Source organism: Poecilia reticulata, chromosome 23 (assembly GCF_904066995.2).
Source record: "Poecilia reticulata chromosome 23, P_reticulata-male-v2, whole genome shotgun sequence".
NCBI lineage: Eukaryota > Metazoa > Chordata > Actinopteri > Cyprinodontiformes > Poeciliidae > Poecilia > Poecilia reticulata.
The window spans coordinates 6,574,665-6,590,272 of NC_088852.1; the positions used below are offsets into that span (position 1 = coordinate 6,574,665).

The window sequence follows — 15,608 nt, forward strand, 5'->3', positions numbered from 1 at the left end:
CTTATCTAGGTTGTATCTCAAGATTATATCTAGAGATTTTATCTAGATTATATCTCTTTATATTGAGATATTATCTGGATTATAGATTAAAGTCAGAACAGTTTTTTGTTTTCCGAGGTTCCCTAATCCTCTTCCGTACTCTTCACATCAGCCCCTTTGTCTAACTGTTTCTGACAACTTTAAAGATTTAACAAAGAGTACTGCTCTAAGAGCTGTAACAGTGTTTTAGCTGTCTGTTAAGTCGACAAAGACGAGGGATGTTGTCTGAACGGGACAACAAGCTTTTACAGCATTTTTTTAATAAAGAAGAGAGGCTGTAGCACAGCGTAACTGACTGATTCAGCTAGCAGGCTACTAGAATGTATTTTAACTTTTTGATTCTTGATAAAGTTACTTTTTTGGAGAAACTAACAAACTTGTGAATTTCTTTGTGAAATTAGACTTTAAACTTGACCTGTGACACAGGCAGACGTTACTGTTTTTGTTTTTCTAGGGTCTTTTTTCAACACGTATGTTTATGTGTACAGGACAAACCGAGGCGCTCTTGAGTTTATTTAAGGGATGGGGAAAGAAACTCGTGTGTAGACGGTATAGCATGTGGGACGCATGATGGCCATTTTGGATTTGCTGAGCAAGGTGGCCAGTGGAGAGGCGGGGTGTGAGGGCTCTCTGGATAAGTGATGTCATCTCATTTTGCAGGGCAATGGCGGACGCTCATGTCTATTACTGTGGAATGCAAAGAATGTAGCCAGCCCTATTCATGGACCTTGTCACACTTACAATGCAAAATGGACTGCAAACGGACCCTCATGCTCACTTTTTAGAAACAAACATGGACGCTGCTCCACTATGTTTTGAGGTTGACTACGAAACGTTCCCACCCATCCACACACACTAACAGGACAGCGTTGCGATAAGACGACCCGTCTGCTCTGAATGTACACTTACTTGAAAGCAGCCTCAAATATCTGCGACTCTAGCGGGATCGGTTTTATGCAGCCCACCTGGGAGGCATGATGCTTGAACTCTGGAAACAAACAGGACATCGGTGGGCATGTTTAACACTTTGGCATGGGTTCCAGGATATCTGGCTGGCTAATTTCTTTTTATTTTCTTTAAATGTCAGAATAAAAAAAAAAAAAACATATGCACAACTGTGTAAATGTGATTGGATTTGCTGCAACAACACGCTAAAGATGCAACAGATTTGTCATGAGAAGCCGATGTGAACAAAACAGCATCTAGCGTTAAAAAACAACGTATTCGTATTGCCCGACATTTTAATGTTTATTATGAGAGTATTATATTACCATGATGATAATCCTTGTGCAATTCCTGTCTACTGTTGTCTTAATGTTACATTATTTTTCTATGATATGCTGAGATGAAAACTTTGAGCCTGAGAATGATGGCAATCCTTTAAAAAAAATCAAATCTGAGTTTAGATGTTCATACTTGTACAGAGAGTGAATGTTGCAGGTTGCTTGCTAATTCCTAGGTCAGGTCAACCTCCATTTCTCATGGGGCTCTACTCTTACCTTGCAGATGTACTATTTTAAACGCAGTATTACTGTATTATTTGGATGAAACATTATCCAACTATAAAATGTACATAGATATTTTGCCAACTCATTGTTAATACATGAAATGTAAAGAGAAAAGAATAAAGACTTTGCAGCACATGGCACTGGAAACAAGGTACCAAAATAAAGGTTTGACATGTCAAAAAGTGGTAGATTGTAGAGGTTGTATTTTGAGTGAAAATATGGATCATATGGTGACATCACTGCTGATTTACTAATATATATAATACATATATATAAATATAGGCTTGGGCTTCCAGCACACTGATTTTTGTAATTTGGGCCATTATTTATATCCTTGTAAAGCACATGAAATAAAATCTGACTTGTACAACCGTATTTATTCTCAAGATGTCATGAATTGTTCCCATTTTAATTAACTTTAGAGGCAAATTATGAGTGCAACCTCATAATGCTGCAAGAAAAGTTTCATGTTCAGTTTTGTTTGGCTTATTAAACACTTACTTCATGTAGGATTTAAATCCAGGCTGTGACGTCAGGAACTCCCGATCCTTTAAACCGCCACTACAAAAAATGGAAAATGATTATTAATCTTTAGCACTTCTTCTATCCATTCAGTCAAACATCTATGTTTACACCTTTGCTGATTAAATGGTGCAAAGAAATGACCTAAAGTTTACTCTGACTCATGGATGTGATTAATAAAAACTGTAAAAACACAGAATCTTGGTATTTTTGGTCTAATTTCTAATGCAAATATCTTAGTACACTTTAAATTACAAGTAACTTTTCAGCAAGACATACAAGCTTATTTAAGTCTATTACTGCTCTATTTGTACTTTTTTCAACTGTTTATGATGTGAACAAATCACCTAGCATACCATAGCTAGCTAACATTAGCAACCTGAGGAACCAAACATCAAATGGAAGCTCTAATCTGCCATCACAAACATAAACCTGTGAGGGATTTACACAGCAAACAGGAAGAGGCTGGCAGCGCTCTACATGGACACACACAGTCTACAGCTTTGAAAAGGTAAGAGCTAACCACACATTTACATCTGATATGAAGCCACAGCCAAAAGCAGACTGGATAACGTCACAGTTCAACATCGTCGATCGTTAACGAGCTGGTTTAGAAAATGTGATTAAGTGGTTCTAGCGTTTCGTGACAGAAAACGGCAGTGCTAACCAACACCTGCTCCGACAGCTCCAGCTCAAACAACCTTGCAGATGCATCCTGCAGTCAAGGTCTGCAGCTGAGAAAAACTTCCAACTTCCTAAAACGGCACCCAAATTGGACACAATCGACATTTGTTTCCACTTTTCCCATCTCTGCTCACTGCAGGGTGGCATATTATTGCAGTTTTGACATACAAAACTAGAAAACTGGTTGTTGACCTACAACATTAATTCAACATGTTGAAAGCACAGATGAGAGTCTTTAATTGTGTGTTCAGCTACAACGGGGTGACATTTACAGCGAGCGGCTGGACCAGGATATTTAAGGGCAGTAAACAGCAGATCGAGGTCGGACCGTTCCCATCTGCAGCCGGCAGATAGGAGCGCCGATTATTTACTGCCTATGTGCAACTGGATGCTTTCTGCTCAACCTGATGATGGTGGTTATTGTATGGAGTGTCGACCGGTGCAAAAGGAGTTGGGAGCCAATTTGAGATATTTTACTCTTCTAGATTTAGTCAGAAGAGAAGCTGCAGGACTTACTGAGTCAGAAAGAGCAACTTTAATAAAGATAAACAGCTGCAGTTGTATCTATATGTCAACTAGCTGCAGCAAAAAAACAAAAACAGGGAAGATGACATGTTTTATTTCATTATGTGTGTCGGACTGTGGGACAGGGCCAAAGTTGCAGATGGTGTGTGCTGCCCACGGCTACCAACTAAATGAGACAATAGAAAAAAGCTGCTCATGTCACAGTCACAATTATATCTGGCATTTATTCAACACACACAGTTTTGTCCTGCTAATGCATAAAAATCAACTCCACACACACACAAAGACCTGCAGACGCCGTTTATCTTATGTATTAAACACCTAATGAATTTGGATCTGCACCAAGAAACTGTTTTCCACAAAGACAATTTCAGCTGAACACAAACATGTTGTTATGCACCTGGAAGATGTTGTGCTACAGCAATCACATTATCATAATGCGCTGAAAGAAGCCAACGCAGAAGTGGGCTTGTTGAAAAGCAGGCGAACATTTTGGCTTGTGACGTAATGAAAGGAGCAGGAAAAATACGGTCTATAAATAATCGACAAACAAAACCGCAGCTTGGATGCTTCACTGTCCTCCAAATTCATCAAACCAGACACACCTGCAGACCGACACCTGGAGAGGTCAGAAAAGAACGCTAGCTTCATGTTAGCATCTATAAAAACCTCATTTATTAGCAACCGGGCTGTAATATCTGATGTAAAAGCTCAGCATGAGGTCAGAAATAAACTTAAACTTTCAGTTATTTCCTAAACCATGAAGAAATAATTTCTTTTCAGTGTAGCTTGCTTCTTTTTTTTTTCCTTCAGTGCAGCAGCCTTGGGTCAGAAATGTTTCACACTGAGCTGCTGCACGGAGATTAAACTGAGCTTCACTTGAGTCTGAACCCAAATGTGAAATACTGAAGGGAAGGAAGTGGAAAGAAGCATCACATCACGCTAAAGAGCTGATTCTGCATGTCTGACCAGGAGGAGTTCCTGTTTAGCCCAGCGTCATTTTATGACACCAGAAATGAGATATTATTGATTTACCAATGCAAGAAGTTCATGAAATCTGAGCCGATGTTCCCTAATCTACTGGATTTAGATATTTTTTAAGCAGATAGAGAAACTTACATTTTTTATCAACTGCTTAACCAGGTTTAATTCTTATTTTCCAAGTAAATCAACATTTTAAGCTACTTTTATCACCTTAGGCGCAAAACTAACACAAAGATTGAGATTGTTTTAAAAATTTAAATACATTTACTGCACTAACATATTAGTGAGTTGCCTCAAACATACACAAAAATATAAAAAAGTAAAATCTAAAAAGTTAATAAATTTACCCACAGTTTAGTGCAGCTACTAAAATGTCCTAAACATGCACTTAAATTTAGATGAAAATATATCCAATAAATTGTGATCCAGTGTTTCCCCCAGTGAATTTATAAGCCTGGCGGGCCACCAGGCTTAGCATTGCTTTATTTATTGAAGTTTTTTTATGTTTGCATATTTCAAGACTTTATAGCTGTTGTTTTGATATTAATCTTACAATAACACATAATCATCAAGTGATATTTTCTAATTTCCTGTCAACTTTAAACATTTCAAAACTCAAAAACATGTTGGGCCGCTGAATGAATGACTGCAGAGCGCCCCAACCACCAGGCTTGGCAGGTTTTCTGGGGGAAACCTTGTGATCACCAAGTTTAAGTTTGCACAGACTCGCAGACACACTGCTTAGAATCCAGACTGTTTCCAAATTAAAAATAAACGGCACCATTTCGTTTTCCGGGTACAAAATGGTGCCGTCTAAAGCAGGATGTTTCATAACGACCCCCACAGCCTGGAGGGACGCTTCACCTCCCCTCTTCTTCTGTCATCGTCAATAGAGGTGACTTTTTAAAAGCAAGGCTGAACTAGCAGCTGAACCCGAGAAATGACAAAAAACAGCATATTTGTAAACAGAAAAGACAAAATTATATCAGTCAAAAAAGATAATAGCTTTCATGTATAAAAGCAGGATTTTGGACTTTTCTGTTGGGTTGCTAACTACTACATCCATCTCTTAGATGATATGGTTCAATGTTTAGATTGAGTTTAAAACGTGGAAATTGTGAATTAATTTTTATACACTTTCAGGAGTTAAGTGTCGTAAAGGATGTTGCTGCTAAAATTCTTTACAACATTAGAAACTTAATGTCCTTTAAACTTTTCAATAAAGGTTTAGAAATATTCTGGAAATTCCTGACCATTGTTACTGATCAATGAGACAAGCAGAGCACATTCAGTAATAATGAATATACATTTAACATGAATATTTGAGTTTTCACTTAAACTTATTCATTATATTCTTTAAGCAAAAAGGTCATTTATTCACCCCAACAATTAATACAATGCGTTTTAGCTACAAATAAGGACAGAATTAATTTGAGAAAATCTTTTTTCTGTTTAGTAGAAAACAGGATCCAACGTCTACAAAATGCTGAGCGAGAAATTTAGGATTGAACAGCAACTTTGTCATCCACACTTTTTTCATTTGAGTAAATAGTTGTTGGCATCAGAGCTAGCAAATAAAAAAGGTTAAACAAGGTGAGAAAGAAGGATGGGTCTGTTCTGCTGTGGAACCACAACAGATTATTCATAAAATAAGGAACTCTACAGAACATCCTCCTCATGCTACAGTCAGAGGCTTCAACAGAACTGCTTCAATACAGACTGCTACAGGAGATCCTCCATGTACAATACATCTGAAGATATTTCAAACATTTAACTTTACTTTGGGTATTTTTGAACTGAACTGAAAAGAGATCTAATGAGCGCTAAGTGTTTTTATTCAAGAAATAACTACATATTAATACATCCTAAGGATTCTCATGAATTATTTAACGCTTTGGTACAAAAGCTGGGTCACAGGAAATATTTATCATTAGGTTTTGCTATATTTTCTGCAGCTGGATGCGGAGCTGATGCTTTCCTGTACGGTCGGTTCAGTGGGAAACCCACGCTAAACAACTCATGCTACCACAGGCATGACTGATGAGAGCTGACAGGTTTTTACTGACGTCCCGGCCAGCCTCTCTGAATCAGGTTTGACATCCCAAAGCTGAAGCGACACAGTGGTCTCAGATCAAGTCGTCTCCCGGCGGTCAGGCATCATGACAGCCGTGATGGTAAGAGAAAAGCTGCTTAAGTCACCTCTCTAGTAGAAGCAAGAGAGGGGAAACGTATTATGCAATTAGGGAATCGGAGAGAATGCGTCACCAGACATGGAGTACGGACCTGAAGAAGCTTCCATCATTCTAAATCACTGACTGTTTGAAAAAAGAAAAATATAAGTCGTTCTGTCTGACCATGCTCACTACCAAAGACCCACGGTGGCTTTGGATAATCTTCAGAATACATTTTTATATTAAATGAGTTTGGGGGAGGATACACGATTAAAACAAGCATCTCGTGCCCATTATGGCTGTAAAGAGCCGTGTGCAGAGGATTATGTTTTCTTAGGAAAGCAGCTCATTTGTATTTACTGACTTTCCAGATAGAAAAGTCTTGGTTTCAGAAGGACATATTGCAAAAAACAAAGCCAAAGGACCAAAATCAATTTATGTTTTGTTTGTTTGAGGTTATGAATGCTTCAATCTCTACCGCAAACCAGTGAAACCAGACCTGACTAGACACAGACAGGGTTCCGGTTATAACAAGATGAAGAGTTAATAATGTACAGGGTTTTCCCCCACTGTATTATAAGCCTGGCAGGCCACCTGACTTTACTTGTGCCCCCACCAGCCTTAGCATTGCATAAGTTTTTTTTTGTGTTTTTTTTTTATGCTTGCATTTTTTAAGACTATGTTCATTTAGTAATCTTCCAATAACCCATAATTATCAAGTGATATTTTCAAATTTCCTGTCAACTTTAAACATTTTTAACTCAAAAATTCAGAGGGATTAGCAAGTTCTCTGGGGGAAACCTTACTGTACATATACAGTCACCATAATATAACCAGACGACTTCATGTGTCCAAAGTCAGAAAAAAAGGCTAGCTTGATGCTAATGTCTATGCAAATCTCATTCATTGCTAACAATTAGCTACAGGATTTAATAAGCTAATCCTGATGTGCACAAACGCAGCATCATTTAATCACTCATGGGAAAGATAGGTGACGTTTTTTATTATAACCAAGTCCCATGGCATTTTATCAGAAGTCACTAAATGAGGCATTTCTTGACTCTACATTACATTACTCCTTATATCCATCGAAATAAATAGAATTATTCTAACAGCAATAATCCACCTCAAACCAAAGCAATTTAATCTAGATATACATTTTGCTTAAACATTTTTGTAAAAATATAATATGATGTTATTCAAGGTTATATCACATAAGTCTCATTCTGGTTCAGGGTAATGCGGTTCCTTCTGTATAATCAGGCTCATGGACTTTTCTAGGGCAAGCTTGCTTAAATAGAGAAACTCCTCCATAGAGACCATCTGTTGTAATAAAAAGCTACAGCTCACGACAAGAGTATTAACCAAGCGAAAACCCATCAACCACTTTCATAAAGCGCCCATCCAAAATCTGGGTTTTGTAAGCAAGATTTCATTTTTAGGACTCTACAAATGAGAGAACAAGTATTTTTTTTAAGCACGTTAAAGATGAGAAGAAAATGCGCACAAGCACAGAAGCTTCCTGAGGCTAAGTAGACGACAAGCCCGCACAGCTCCTCACGCTTTTCTACTCACTCTGCTCCAGATCTGTCTGGCTTGCTGAGTGTTGAAGCTCAGAAGCAGCAGCAGCACTAATTGTTTGAGACAAGCAATGTTTATGACTAAATGGTGTGAACATCCTGGCAGCAGTAAATATGCTCATGATTTCCTTAAAAAAACATGTTTAATGTGACTCAGTTTGGTTCTCGGTCTTAATGTAAGCAGAGACAATGAGACGCCTGGTCTTTGTTGTCCAAAACATTGTGACTAATTTAGGATTTCTGACAAATATTTCTATTCTAAGTTGAGCTTGTTCCCAGACTCTGGACTCTGTTAAGATATTAATGGACAGAATCTTCTGGCATCTTCAAGTCATGACCAAGATGAAGCACAGCTCGTTTAAGGGCGTTTTCACTCCTGATGCTCTGGTAGAATTGGTTCAATTAGGGACCAAAATTGCAACATTTTCACTGCACTGTTTCAAACAAACCAAACCCTGTGAGATACCCGTTCCCCTCCTCGCCTGTGGTGGCGCTGCACCAAGAACTACTGAAGGAACTGACACAAAAAACTCTGAAGAATGCATGACCGCAACTTCCTTCTTCACAAAATCTTAACAAAAATGCAGTAGCGTCAGATTTAACTGGTTGTAGAATTCCTCTTGTCGCTGGTAAAAGACCACGAACCATTTCTCCCGCTAGCGCTGTGCTTGTATGTGTTTCTTATTTACCCAGAATGCCCTGCCCTATTGTCCAGTTCCTGCTTTTGGAGCGGTCTCCTGTCCGTTTGCAACCACAACCAACGCCAAGGTTCTTAGCCAGAGCAGAGTTCGCTTTTTTGATCTGCATCAGATCAAAAAAGCATGAAAACTGCCTAAAGATGACTTTCTCACCTCCCCAAACAAACTGGAGTTTGTAGGAAAATGAACTATAGTTCTATTAAAGTGGACTAAACAAGGCTGGTGTGAATGCACCTCGAGTCTGAGGCCGTGGTTCTCAACAGGAAGAATATTCTTTCTGGACTGAGAACTGTTTAAGCTGAAGAGTTTTCGTTTTCACATGGATTTGCTACTATCTCCACAATCAGGACAGTCATTCCTCTCTTGGGAAGTACAAACCTAAATTAAAATTTGGTCAGCTTTGTAAAGGATCTGAACTTTTGTTCCAAAACACTGAAAACTACATAAGTAGTTGCTTAAATACATTTCAACTTAGACAGAAGGTTTAAACAAGAAGGTCTAGTAGAAACAACATCACTCTGTAATGTACAATATGGTCAGATAAAACCCAATTGTTTGAATTTCCTGTTGGCTAAACCAGAGACAAATGTCTTCATGCCACTGTTTCATTTTATTGCCGCCACACTGAAAGTGCAGCTTTAATCTCTAAAAAGACACAAGCTGCTAAAAAAGATTAGGAAATGCATCTCGGGACTTTATAATCTCATCAATGTGCCATATGCAGATTCCAACCAAAATGTTGGTACAGTAAAAACACAGGCTGTCAGTCCACTCTGCCTACAGATGACTTTAATGCTGTTGCTGAACTTTATATGGCTTCAGCCCCTCTGGCAGCTGTGGGTTTTATTCACAGCCACAAAACCAGATTAAAACAAACCACCTTGGCTGGAGTTATTTAAGTGTGAGCACTGAGAGCAGTGTTTCTCAACCTTCTTTGGCCCAGCGCCCCCCCAGCCTTTGTCCAGGTCCCTCACTGCCCCCCACCAAGGAATTTGCAGGCTACTTTGCACTGACTATTATTATCATTAATATTACTATCACTGTTGTAGATGTTTTGATTTTTATGCTTGTTTCTGTTTTTATCATCAAAAATCTTTTCCCAGAGAACAAAAAAGTCATGGAAATAGAAATTATTTTCACAGGTGTCTAAGAAAAATGCAATGAACATTCAAGTTAAAATCAGCAGGCCTAACAGCAGCCAGTCAGAGTGGGAAAAATATTATTTTGTGCCATTTTCTAGTTGTTAAATATTACACAAAATAACCAGATAAAAGATGTTCAACATGCCAGTTTAAACTTTGAACTATTTGCAAAACGACTGAGCTCTGCAACATTAAAACATGGATAGAACTATAACTACATTAATCATAACTTTTCTTCTCTTCAGTGTTTGTCAGTTTCTGGTGGTGCAGCTCTGTGCTGCCTTCAGGAGAATGGGACATCAGAGTATCATCCATAAAACTTCACCCACATGGCATTTATTGTGCAAACCAGAGCTTTGAGTGTAAAAACTAAAGTTCCAGATCCTTTTAATGCCATACAAATATGAGACAGAAACATGGATTATATCTTTATATAGACCTGTCTATTGATTTATAGATTAATAGTTTTACCGCCCACACTGAGAACCGCTGAGAGTTTATCTGCAAGGAGCTCAACCTCATTTTACCCTTCAAACGTCTCTCGTTAAAATATTCTGTATCCACATTCTGCGAGACCTTGGTCAATTAATACACAGAGGGAAAGTATCAGAATGGAAATAAGTCAAACAGACTCCTTTTATATACATTTTTTCTGTCTTGTTTACATCTAATGTTTTTCAGATTAAGGTTACAGAGAGCAATTTAAAGTCTGGGTATAGTTCAGATTTTAAAGACCTAAAATTAAGATTATCAAATGTAAGACTGATAAGAAAAGTTGAGACAAATTTGCCTGTCATAATTAGCAATTAATCAATTAATCGCATGATAAATTAGAATGAGCTCATTAATTTCCATTTGCATGATTTATTGTTTTTCTCGTTCGTCTCTTTCTACCAAAAACTGGATGACAAAAGTCTTCAGTCTGATGTTTTGGCCTCAACTCTCCCTTTTTTTTTAAATGTAATTTTGTTCACAGACTTCATTATTTATTTTATTTGTTGTTTCTGTTTTTTTCTTCCTTTATTTTGGATGTCTCAAATGTCTTCCAGTTCCAGTGTTTAAATGTTCGTTAGAATTTAAAGTGGATTGATCATTGAGAACGTCGTCTTGCATTTTTATGCCACTATTGCTTGAAAATGTTCTCAAAACAACAACGTTTTCGTTTATCGCAATAAGTTCTGAGATAGTTTATCGAGTCATCGTCCAGCAAAATGTGTTACCCTGACACGCCTACGTACAGGTATAATTTCATTGACTGATTGTTTTTTGGATGGCTGTAGAGGAGGTAAGCCGCCCCGTCCTTTTGCCCTGCGTCCCGTGGCGTCAGTGTGGAAGCTGCTGGTCCGGCAGCGAGAGCAACAGGATCAGAAGAGAAACGGGTGATCACAGCATCTGCTCTTTCTGGGACCTGTTCCAGTTCTGCCTCCGACACAGCGCCCCATCTCACGAGGATAACGAAAAGTCAGGTCTGCATTTGTGTCATTTCTTAGTCCAACTGCCTGAGTTTCTTAAATTAGTCCACACCATCTGGGCAGATGGGTGAGGTAAAGTGAAACGGCTAAGGAGAAATGGGAAGCAGCCAAACGGTGACAAGCTCTGGCTCTGAGCCCTCTGGCTCGACGCGGGAAAGCAATAAAGGTGGCGTGCAGCTGAGCTAACAGCTGACAGAAACAGGAACCGATCCTTGGCCAAGGTCAGGAAACAGAGCGTGCACATATGCACCCACATCCACACGGGGTTGGAGTGCAACAGCAAAACGGGGTCAAACAACACCGGGGAATCACGCTGCTGTGACCCGGCACTCAACAGGGTTCTCAGACTGAATGGACCCGGAGCAGAAGGACAGCACTGTGTTTGTGTGATAAGATGTAGGTGAGGAATTTATGTGAATAGTGATCACTGATAGCAGGGATAGTCCAAATGATATAAGCCTGATGGATCCTGCAACATTTGAAACGCTCTACTGACCAGCATGAAACCCATAAATCCTGTTATTGTCCTGACCCATTTAGTAGCACCATTTGCAACAACATGTCAACAAGTCATTCAAGCATTCAACAAGAGGTGTTCACAGCAGCCTGCAATGATTTTGACCCCTCCTCTGACTGCAAATCAACAAAAATACAAATTTGGCCACAAGCACAGTGATTAGGGTAGAATTACAACCAACAAAGTTAAATCTTCCTACAAAAAATAAAGTTAGTAGCAACAAAGTTTTCATAATTCAAATGGAAAACCCTTTGAATTCAACTAACGCAGAATCACAAAATGTAATCTCTGGATAAATACAAAAGTGCTTTCAAACAGAGTGATCTAAATTCTGTTTTTATTTTCTTTTATACATAAATTTCCAGAAGTGAAGAGCAAAGTGCCTTAAATATCAACCATGTATGTGCTTTTAGCCTACTTTTGTAATAAGTTGAACCCAAAATTAAAAATGAACAACCAATCTGATCGATTGCACAACTTGTTTTGACACAAAAAACAAAAGAAGAGAATTAGAAAACTGATACATTATAAAATTACCCACTTGTTGCAGTCATAACCATCTCCTCTGAGAATTTGCATACCTGGATAAATGTGACCATTTTAAACAGGTGCCATTGTGATTGGCTGGCTGCTACATAATCTGCATGTACAATTGTAGTTTGCATAGCCACCAGCTTGAGAGATAGCAAACACTGAAAAATTAATGAGAACGTGTGAGTGAGGAACAAAGAGAGCAGAAAAGGTGTTAGACAGCAGACAGAAAGCTAGAAACAAAACCTTTTTAAATCCTCTTTAGTCCCAATGTGACTATAGACTTCATACTTCTATTATTCTGCATTTCTGAAAACTCACTGCTGCTTGGGAGACTAATTAATGTAGCTGAAGCTTTTTTTTAAAGTAGACATGTTTTCCAGGTGGAGGTTGTAATCTGAATTTAAAATAAATCTCAAAATTAAATTTAAAACTAGAGATGCTCAATAATGGACTTTTGGCCGATATTAACTCATTTGGCCGATAACAATACCGATATTTTGGTCCTATACCTGCTTACTGAAACCATGTGGCTTTCTCCTCTGTGGAAATAAAATACTGCATTATCTTTGCCAATTTAGCTACCAAATGCTAAAATGAAGGCTGAAAATGATGCAACGCTTTCAACTTGCATTATGTTTAATGTCAAATTTATTCATGACATTTGCTCTCTCTAAGACAATGACAACGCTCAAACATTCATCGTCACTGGTTCGTCACATAAAAACAACGGCTTTTATATCGGTGAGTTATTTTGAGTCATACTAAATTTTACACCTAATATCAGCAGATACCGATACCATGCCGATAATATGATGCATCCCCATTTAAAACGCATCAAATTGTTACTTCAAGGTAATAATTTCCTCTGCACCACATTTAAATGCAAACTTAATTCGCATTGCATCGGCTTTTTACACCACAACAAACAATCTGAGATCGCTGCATCTATGGAGGGAGCACGGTGTTGGTAACTCCAGATAGCTGTAATTACTTTGACAAAGATTAATTAGGCGAGAATAAGCTGAATTAATGAGGTTAGCACAGACACCTCAGCCAGGCCTTAGAAACTGAACACCACTTCTGCTGAGATTTCAAAGGGTGTGAATGAATGAATGATTGAGGTAAACCGACAAAAGAAGAAGTGGGGGGAAAAGTTGCAGGAATCAGTATTCCTCCAACTTTATAGAAAGAAAAAGCTAGAATCACGCAAAAGGTGCGAACGGCAAACAAGATCTAATCAGAACCAAGTAAACATTCTCACTTATTCCTCCTGTTGCCTCGCGAATGGATTTAGAAAAAAAAAAAAACATCCACTGAATAAAACAAGTGCATAGTATCAGTCTGAGTATCACAGTGGACTCTGAATCATTCAAGCTTAATGCTATATAGCGTATCGCACCGAATCTACAATGCAGCATAACACCCATGACTATTTATCCCTCCGCAAACGGTAAATAAAGCGACGCACACATCAACTTTTCATTCCCCCGTCATATATCTGCTCAGAGTGCTGCACCGTGGCTGATACAGCTTCCCAAATCTGACAGTCGCAATGCTCTAAGTGCAGCAACAGTAACCAGAGACCCCCCAAGATAAATGGCTCCGAGTTCAGTGTCAGGGAGTAGGCAACTAATGTGGTCCTGTTTTGACCAGATAACACACACTGCTGCTGTGTGTGTGTGTGTCTCAGCTCATCGACTTTCTAAATTTATGCAGGACAGATTTATTTAGCTGGTTCTCATCATTGAAAGCAGGAGGCAAGGTCATGGCAGCCATGTTTTACCCTGGAACAACTCTACAGGAATAATCCGGATTCATTTTCCTACGACTGTTTTTTAAAAACAAACATGCACAACAACATTTTAAGCTCCAACTTGGTAGTTTGCCACTGATTCCCATCTTTTACAATCACTTAATAGGAGTTGATTTAATTAACATTAGTTAAGTAAGTCATAACATGCATCCTGCAAATTTATAGGAAAATATTTCATGGCAAACCATTCAGAAGGTTAAGATTTTTTATAATCATTACGTTTTACTCTAATTCAATCTAATTATTCAAGCATTAATGACTAAAATCAAAGCTTCAATAATCACAGCAAAAGAAACAACATTTTTGTCAAATGTTCGGCTAACGTCAAGTGGAAAACATTTAACCTGTACAATTCAAAATACGACCCAGAGTAAATCAACAATTTCAGTATCTTACATTCAAATCCGCATTTTAAAGCCACAAACTGAAATATATTTTACTGAAATCTTGGACAGCGCTATGTAAGATTAAGAAAAACACAGCTAAAAACTTTAAACTGTCAACATGATCGCTGCACATTTTTCTTACAAAAAAAAAACATGCAAGAAAATCAGTAAAGGCACAAAGGGAAGAAGAGGGGAAGAAAAGTTAAAGTACAAACAAGAAAGAAGGGCAGACACCAGGATGAAAGGATGGACAGAAATAAAGAAAAAAATATTTGTATATTTTTGCTTTGTTTTTCCATATTTATGCATGCCTGGAAACCATTTGAACTAAATGCACACCACACTTTTCAGATTATTTATACATAAAAGCGAAATAATGAAAATGCAACATTAAGAAAAGCATATCTTACTTTTCTTCCACCTCTCAACAATTATGTGTTACGTTGTGTTTCTCTATCACATAAAATCCCAACAAAAACATTTCAGCGTGAGGTTGAAACATAAAATGTTTCTAAGGCATTCATTCACATGCCTGTATTATAAAATCAAAATACTGCGTTAAAAATCTGCTTTCAGCCTTCATAATTCTCTAAAATCAACAAATACGTGGAACGTTAGCATCACACTTCAACAGCAAAGACCAAAAACTACACCTGACCCAAAACCACAAGTAAAATGTAGAAATTAAACATTTCAGTGCAGTACAATAAGCCAAGCTGTCTTACCTTAATGTACGTTTTCATTTGCGACATGGAAACCGTCGTACTGTAAGGAAAACAGTTGGCCGTCATTAGCCAACATAGAGCTCAGGTGTGGCCAGGTGTAGCGGTTGAAAAAACACAGAATTAGCTTTAGTAATCTTACTAATTTACAGCGAAAAACTTACTCTCTTCCGGCACTTTGCTTCTTTAGTCCCCAGTTATTCTCGGAAGGCAATGTAGTTTCTAATTTGCGTTTTGTTTCTCGAATTTTGCCAAACCAACCGACAACCGAGGCTTCCTTGATGCCGTAACGTTTGCGCATGCGCAGTTGA

At 38.2% G+C, this 15,608-nt stretch overlaps 1 protein-coding gene and 1 long non-coding RNA gene across 10 annotated transcripts in view; one reads left to right on the plus strand and one right to left on the minus strand.

The window, feature by feature from the left end:
* anks1b (ankyrin repeat and sterile alpha motif domain containing 1B) overlaps window positions 1-1,922 on the plus strand; it is a 201,311-nt gene extending 199,389 nt beyond the window's left edge. For 8 of the 9 annotated variants that reach the window (XM_008400554.3, XM_017302833.2, XM_017302832.2 and 5 more), the window contains one exon: window positions 700-1,922. In XM_008400554.3, the coding sequence (XP_008398776.2) occupies window positions 700-748 (49 nt within the window). In that variant the 3' untranslated portion in view covers window positions 749-1,922. Of the gene's footprint in view, window positions 1-9 lie in introns of all 9 variants that reach the window. The other variant, XR_014086089.1, reaches the window with a different exon arrangement.
* LOC103459193 (uncharacterized) lies at window positions 372-15,608 on the minus strand. Its single transcript, XR_532689.3, has 4 exons — window positions 15,462-15,608; window positions 15,301-15,340; window positions 2,049-2,108; window positions 372-1,027 (listed from the first exon to the last, which is right to left on the minus strand). It is a non-coding gene; the product is annotated as an uncharacterized LOC103459193 (long non-coding RNA).